The sequence below is a fragment of the Neopelma chrysocephalum genome, unplaced genomic scaffold, assembly GCF_003984885.1.
Source record: "Neopelma chrysocephalum unplaced genomic scaffold, ASM398488v2 Primary Assembly neopelma1_23b, whole genome shotgun sequence".
NCBI lineage: Eukaryota > Metazoa > Chordata > Aves > Passeriformes > Pipridae > Neopelma > Neopelma chrysocephalum.
Window position 1 is genome coordinate 2966904 of NW_020897692.1, and position 7949 is coordinate 2974852.

The 7949-nt window shown below is 42.5% G+C and overlaps 1 protein-coding gene across 2 annotated transcripts in view; it reads right to left on the bottom strand.

The window, feature by feature from the left end:
* The window catches only part of FUT9 (fucosyltransferase 9), a 102776-nt gene extending 98581 nt beyond the window's left edge, over nt 1–4195 (bottom strand). The window contains exon 1 of one of the 2 annotated variants that reach the window (XM_027694925.1): nt 4002–4195. Coding sequence is in view for 1 of the 2 variants with exons in the window: in XM_027694915.1 (XP_027550716.1) it covers nt 3189–3225 (37 nt within the window). In the remaining variant the exon portion in view is untranslated. Of the gene's footprint in view, nt 1–3188; nt 3300–4001 lie in introns of those variants that run through there. The other variant, XM_027694915.1, reaches the window with a different exon arrangement.
* Between the last annotated feature and the right edge of the window lie 3754 nt (nt 4196–7949).

Genomic DNA, 7949 nt, shown 5'->3' on the forward strand with positions numbered 1-7949 from the left:
TGGTTCATTTGTATCAAATAACTCCAGTTGTAACCCTCTTCAGTGTCCAAATTTGTCTTTTCTTCATTACAATTTAAGCTTATTTTTAAATCACTGAGGATATTTTTAAATCACTAAAGATGGAAACATCTACTTTCCCACTTGATTAAATTTATCTAGTCCTTTCATATCAGAACTTTAAAACAAATAATGTCATTTTAAAGAACATACTGTTCCCAACGCCTAATATGAAATATTAATGGTATCAGATATGAAAATATCATTCAAAGTCAAAACTTTTTTCCAGTAAATATGACTGCTATTTGGTAACAATAAAACTGTCCCTAGCAATATATATATTATTCTTTCTCAAAAGAATCATCTCAGCTGAGCTGTTTGGGCAGGTAAGAACCACAGGCCTGAGTACTACTTGGAAGGGTAAAGTGTGGAATATTCCATACGAGACACAAAATAAATCCTTCCAGCTGTGGCAGTGGGGAAAAATACAAATGATCTTTTCATGTCCTGGTTCCTCAAAAATGGTTAGCAGAGATATCTTTGATTCTGCTCACAGAAGTGCCTTGGGAGGATCTCATACTGCTTTTGCTGAGATCAGAATCATGATCCCAGTTATACTAAGAAATGTGCTTGCATTCCCTCAGAATTATCTGATATTTATTCAAGACTTTAGTCCATCATCAAATATATACATTTTGCTGGTCTTCACCTCTCTTCCAGCATCTCTGTATTCCAACTCGAAGATAACAAGAGTACCTGTTTTCATTATAAGTAATGAAAATTAGTTACAGATCACTTACACCACATTATTTTAGTTCACCTATTTAACCTGAACCTATCTTGTTTCAATACATGATTCACCCTGGTACAGCAATTTTTCATTCTTAAATGAACAGTTACACATTCATGTTGCTTTCCTAATGATAAGCCAAACTTATTTCAAATGTACAAGTGCAAACAAGATACCTCAATTCAATAATGTTTCATTCTGCAATATCAAAATTAGTCTGCACATATTCTGATATAAATAAAAATGCAGGAACTACCAGGACAGAATCTTGTGTCCTTATCATTTACTCAATCTCTACCCAAGCAAACTCTGGTCGAAGACAGCAAATGGTACCTATACAAGTGCAGAGCAAAAACTGCAAAGTAATATAGCCCTCTACCAATTTCACATGTTTTTAACATCCATCCTCCTCAAAGGTTTCAGGGTTTAAACTTTTCAAAAAACTAACTGAACCAAAATCAAAATCAGTGTGTTTCCCTTACAACTATAGGTGTTTTGACTAAGAACAGGCTGACTATTAAAGGTGACAGAGAAACTTCCTCAATAACCTTTAAATCTTATTGTTTCAGACTACCACCAGCTGTGGCAGGTAAGATATGCTGAAACCATTCTGATGAGTCTCATACAGATTCCTCTCTGTATCACAGGAAGGAAACTCATCATCCTGTGCAGAAAAGTAGATCTACAGAATTACTAGGTTTGCCTTTTTGCAAATGATGTGTATTCCTTGTATGTGAGATACCTTGAATCCCTTTACCCAGTGTAGTGCAGGATTAAGGAATTCTCTGTAAGTCAGAAAAGGTAGAGATGAAACACATGAAAAAACACGAGGCAAAACTGAGGAAAAATTCCAACAAAATTTAACAAAAAGCAGGAATTGTGGGGAAAAAAAAAAGACATTTTGCAGTCATAAGTGTTATGACAGCACCAGCTTCTGGAGAAGAGAGTGAAGATTTAGTGTAAATCTTATGTTCATACTTGTTGGTTATTTGCCTTTTTTTTTTTAAATTAAGACAGTTTCCAGGTCTTTAACATTACTGTGTGCTAGAGATATAGAATAAAAGAAGCGGGGAATGCTGCTGCCATAACAACGCTTCGACAGGGAACTATTAGGATACAGATAGTTACTATACTAGCTACCATCAGCAGTGTGTATCATGACACATAAAAACCAGAAAACCCTTTTCAGCCACAGCATCCCGTCATTTGCACTCTGGGCAGCGAAAGCAAAACAAGCAGAGACTTCTAGTCCCCTACCGCCACTTTATTTATTTAATTATTTACTGGAGGGAGCGTTACAAAAGTCCATTTGAGCTCTGAGTCTTGCCCGAAGCCGCCCCCGTTTCCCTCGGGAAGGGCCGCGCTCCACTGCACCCGGCAGCCCCGAGAGGGAGACCGGGGCTATCCACCACCTCCCTCCGGGGCGACTCTGGGGAACCTGCCAATTCTGCTGAGCTGGGTCCTCCCTCCCCACCTTCCAATAGTCCCTTGCACAAGTTAAGGCGCTGCCCCCGCCCCGAGCCGCCCCTGGCGCCGGGGGGTATGGGCGATGCGGTTCAGGGGTCTCCTGGCTCCGGCTGGGGAGCGCGGCTGTCGGAGTGTCTATGTTATGCTTCTATGCGTGTCCGAGATCCCTGTAGGAATGGGCAGCAGCTCCCAGGAGGGGCAGCAGCGCGGGAGCTCCTTTCCCCGCATCCCGACGGATCCGCCAGGACACCTCTGCCGCCCCCCACCCGCGGAGAGGGCGCGATCGCGGGTCGGGACCCTCTGTTCCGGGGGGGGGGGGCGCGGTGCCTCCCTCCGCGACCCCCCCGCGACTCCTCCGCTCCCCCAGCGCTCATCCCCGAGGCCGCTCCGGGATGGGGGGCGCGGGGGCAGGAAGCCGGGGGATGCACGGCAGGTGCTTTTCGGGGAGGGGGGTACAGGGCCCGGTGACTCACCCGTCCGAGGCGGGGGCTGCGGGCGGCGCGGCGGCAGCGCTGCCCCCGGAGTGCGGGGGGCGGCGGGGCAGGAGCAGCAGCGGGCGCGGGAGCAGGGGGGAGCGGCGGGGCCCGGGCTGCTCCTGGGCGCGCTCTCGCTGCCCATCCCCGGCGCTGCCGCCGTCGCCGCCGCCGGAGGAGGATGCGAGGGAGAGTCAGCCCCGGGCGCGGGCACGCGCAGCGGAGGAGCGGGGAGGGGGGGACCGGGAGCAGCGCGGGGGCGCGCGGCGGAGAGAGAGCAGCTGGGAAGCGCGTCGCTGGCTTCTGCAGCCCTCTGTCCTTCGGCTCTTCCATCCCTTCGTCCCTCAGCCCTCATTTTCTCATTCTTCTACCCCTTCTCCCTCCATCCCTCGTTCTTGCATCCCACATCCTCCCATCCGTCCCTCCTTCAACCTCCATCTTTCCATCCGTCCATCCCTCACCTCTCCATCCCTCCACCCGTTCTCCTTCATCCCTCATCCATCCGTCCCGCCATTCCTCAGCTCTTCTGCTCCCCCGGCCACGAAGCCACCGTCCCTCCGCGGTACCCTCCCCGCGCCTTCCGCCGCAAGGTGTCCCCGGAGCGTCCGGGGGCGCGGCAGGCGTGATGCTGCCACCACCGCGAGTCAACACGACCCCCCTCCCCCCGGGAAGGGCGACCTGCTCCTTTGAAGGGCAGAAGGTCCCCAGCCCCACTTCCTACTCCCTCCCCCAACCCCTAAAGAAAAAGCGCTGCTAGAGCTTTCCTATCCTGCTCTTCGTTTTCTTTTTTCTTCCTTTTTTTTTTCTTTTTTTTTTTTTTTTTTTCCCCCACGCGGCAGAAGGAAACAAAACGGTGCTGTGGTAGGAAAAAAAAAGGCGGTAAACAAGAGGAAAACGTATAGAGTACAATAATCATTGACTATTTGAAAAACAAACCATATACTGGATTAGTTCTTAAAAGCAATCTTTCAAGCCTGCTCCTGAAACCTAAAGGACTTCTTGGATGTTTATTTATGATCAAGGCTAAGTATCTGAACATTAAAAATAAAAGAAAAAAACAGCTTAGAGTGAGTGCATTGTGTAAAGAGTAGACCTGTAAATCAAGTGAGTCAAATAAACAAGAGCACCAAAAGCTGGCTATCAGCTCCTTATCCTTCCTCTGAACTCTCCCTGCATTATATAATGTTGATAAACTGCTGCGAGTACATTTGGGGAAAAGATATAGAAATGACGAGAATGTAGCGCTTTTTATTAGAGCACATTAGTAGCCTTACCTTACAAGTAGTTGCTTCAGAGGTTCATCTGTGCATTTCTTACCAGCCCTCCAAGTAAACAAATTACTAAATGTTCAATGCAGACATATGATTCCCTGGTGTCAGTGTCTTTGTCCTAGACGTTTCTGAATGGCTTGCAGATTAACTTACTATGCTCTTCTGCTCTGCCTTGTACCAAGAGCCGTGCAGGTATCAACAGCTCCCACTTGTGAAGACAGGGAAGAGAGAGATTGGGTAGATTTCCACACAGCTCCACATTTCAAACTGCTGATTTGCTGTAAGTGCCGTAGTCACTGTAGGTCTGGTCTTCTAACAGGTTTACTTGTAAGAGAGGCTTGACCCAAAGTTCGCTGAAGGCAATATAAATATTTCTGTAACCATGATAGGAATTGGTTCAAAACATTGTCCGCTCGCTGTTGGCATGAAGGTATTTCTGAGTGCCGCTATTGTAGTAAAAGCTAGTAGGAGCTAGTAAGAACTCCCCAGAAACAAGAAAAATTACTCCCTAGGAACAAGAAAAATTACTAAAATGTGCATCTTTTTCATAAAATTATTGAGAGAAGGCCAGGGACCTGTCTCCATTTCCCTGAAACTATTGGCAAAAATATGTACCACAAGGCAGGTTACAGCCCCTGGCTAGAGAATGTCCTATGGTCTCTCTAGCCACAACCAAGCTACCAAATACAGTTGGAAAGGGAAGGGAAATTACAGGTCCATTTTTGGACATCTGTAAAGCCAGTAGGAGAACTCAGTGTTTCATTTTGAGCCATTGCTGCTTGCAAGGAAACTCAACAAATTAATTTTTCAGTGTTTTTTTCTTCTCTGATCACAGTACTCGAATTAGATCTGAGCACCCATTTAAGATGGAAGTAGTCAGGGAAGGGAAGGGCAACTGGGCAGTGGGAAAGGTTTGGACTCTGTGTAGATAATGACATCAACCTATGTAGTGTGAGTGGCAAAGAAATCGGTTTCTAGTTTTTTTAACGTAGTCAATACAGGGATTTAGTATATTTAATGTAGTTTTTAACATAGTTAATTTTTTTTGTTGTTCCTCTCTTCACTGTAGTTGGTAGTACATGGCTCCATCGGGGGAAACTCAGCTCAATCTAATAGTAGCCTGGTAGTTAGAATGAGAAATGAGAGACTGAGTGTAAACACTTTTCTCTGAGATTCAGAATAGGAAATGAACCATTCAGGTCCTGTCTTTTCTCAGATTAATGACCTTAGCTTTCCTAGTTTTGACTACAAATTTAGTCTGCATCAAAGCAAGCTCATATATGCCCACAGAACTGGTTTTTTACCAAAATTATTTTGTTGGAAATTGGTCAGTTCTTCAGAAAATTCCAGGGCTTGCTTCAGATTCTTATATGCTCTTTATATATATGTACAAGTATTTATGTTTATGTACAAGGATTTATCTATTTTTAAATTATAGCAGCATTTTCCTTATGAAGAATACAAATATTAACTCTTAAATTTTAAAGTCATTGTACTGAACTGGTTTATTCTTAGATATGAGGTTTCATCTCATCTATAAAACCTTTGTAATTTCAGTAAACATTTTTTTTTTCTCATTGAAGAGAAAATGTAAGCCTTTTGTGATTATACTATTCCTATATCTTGCAACAAACGTGGGTAGAGCCCTTCCCAAATCTTCGTTTGCAAAGCCTAGCCATGATGATGATGATTCCTATATAAACTGCCTTTGCAAAAGTTGGTTGCTGAGCTTGCCACCTTAGACTGGAAATATGCTTATGATGTTTTCTGAAGGTCCCAAAATATTTTCTGAGAGCACAGTAATAGGTTTTATTCACATAATGGAAAAGATGTGGCTATTAATAGATATTTGAAAAGTAAAAAGCATGATACTATAAAGATCAAAAGAAACAGAACAAAATTACAAAAAATAAACCAAAAGACACAATATTCTGCCCAAACAGTTCCCCATCTCCAAAAGTAGATATTTATCAAAATCATGTAAAAAAAGACAAATATTTTTTATCTAACGTGATCTGAATATTTATGTGAGACTTTTTAAAAGTAATATTTAATAATGGCCCATCTTCGCGAACGAAGATTTGGGGAAAGGTCTTTTACCTTTCCAGCCTGCGCAATGTATTTTTTAGGTGAGACACAGCCTGCGCTGAACTGAGCCCACCCTTTAATCCTAAGGTTCATCTGCCGGGGCCAAGCAAGCTTGGACAATGGCAGTGAGGTCCTCAGGACGTAGGTTTGTTTAGAGTGACCTTCTCATAGATGGATGGCCACACAGGGCTAACGACCTCCATCAGGCCAGGAGACCGGGGATTTGAACCCGTGGTCGCAGCAGTGAAAGTCCTGCACGCTAACCACTAGGCCACCAGGGGTCTCTAAAAGTAATATTTAAGCACTTACTAAAAACTTACATGCAGTACTGAAATGCATGCCCTTCCACTGATGTTGTTTCCATAAACTTAGTCCCACCAGTGTTTGCAGGGGCAGGACTTCTCTTTTCATCTGCATTCATTTTGGAGGACTCAGAACCTGTGCATTTCACTATTTGTAATTGATTGTTGGCTTGGGGGTTAAGTGCATCATTTAAAAATCCATCATCCTTTGACTTACTGTTCTTGGTATTCATTAGTTATGGCTTGCCTTAAACTTGGCACTATTTCTGCAGCTGGATTGCCTAATGCCAGTACCTGGAGCCGTGCATTCAGCCTTAATGACCTTGATGAGAGCACTGGCTTAAGTTTGCAAAGTTCTGGGACAAGGAGTAATTGATGGGAACTGTGTTGTAAAATGAGAACTGAACCCTGGCTAAGGCCTTGGGTATGATTAAGTTTAAAAAATAACACAAAATGTTAATAATATTTGAATTTGAGATAAAACTGTATGCTTTCAGTTTTTACTTTGCAACAGATTGAACATGTTTAAGTGTGATATCTGAGTGGTTTAAGTTTCTATTCTAAGGCACATTTATACTATCTGCTAATGTGTTTATTTTAGACAAAATAAAATAAATCACTTAATAAAATATTTTCTATATGGAAATGTAGATAGTGGACTTTATTACATTTTTTTTTTTATTAATAGAAGATTTTGTTTGGTCTATATGTTTTATCAAGGATATATAAAGCTTAAGTGAGAATAAGTAATATATCGTGAACTAAGGTGGTTTGGGCTTGGTTTTGTTTTTTGTTTGGGTTTTTTTGGTGTGTATGTGTACAGTAGCATTTTTATTGAGTAAGACTTTTTGCTAAACAGCAGTTTCACATTATACAGGATAATCTGATTTAAAAGCTAGAATTAAATGCCTTTTCACTATGACTCATAGGACTGCTCCTGAAAACGTGCTTTGCTCCAGTAGGCCAAAATAAAGTAAGGACTTCATTCTTGAATCCAGACTGGTCTGGGGTACCACTATCTTTAAAGGGACACGGTTTGCTGCATCCAAGCCTCAAGCCTCACTGAGCCCAAAGGATGCCTGTGAAAAGTACAACTTGTCTTGTTAAGATTTTCTGTCGTGAATTTCTTAACAAATTTGATCATCTTCTCTTACCAAATGCAAGGAACTTTGCAGGCAAGCTTATGTCAGCAGGTGAAAATGGAAAGTGTGAGAGAAGAAATGAAATACAGTTATCCCTTTTCCATTACAGGAGCAACTCAGGAAAGGGAAGATATCATCAGAAACCAAACATATAGAGACTGGTATAACTTTCTTCCCATTTTAATCAAATGTAAAAGGGACAAATAATTGAACAAGGGAACTTCAATATACTTACTGATTCTCATAATATGCAGTAAATCTTTACAGTTCTACACTCCAAGGAGATTCTTGAGTAAATAATAATGACTTTGACCTCTTGGATAAATGAAGATGGATGTACTGAGGAAAATCTAATTATATATTTCTCCTGCCTTTTTCCTGCCTTAACTCTTATTTTGTGCACCAGTATTATATTGTTG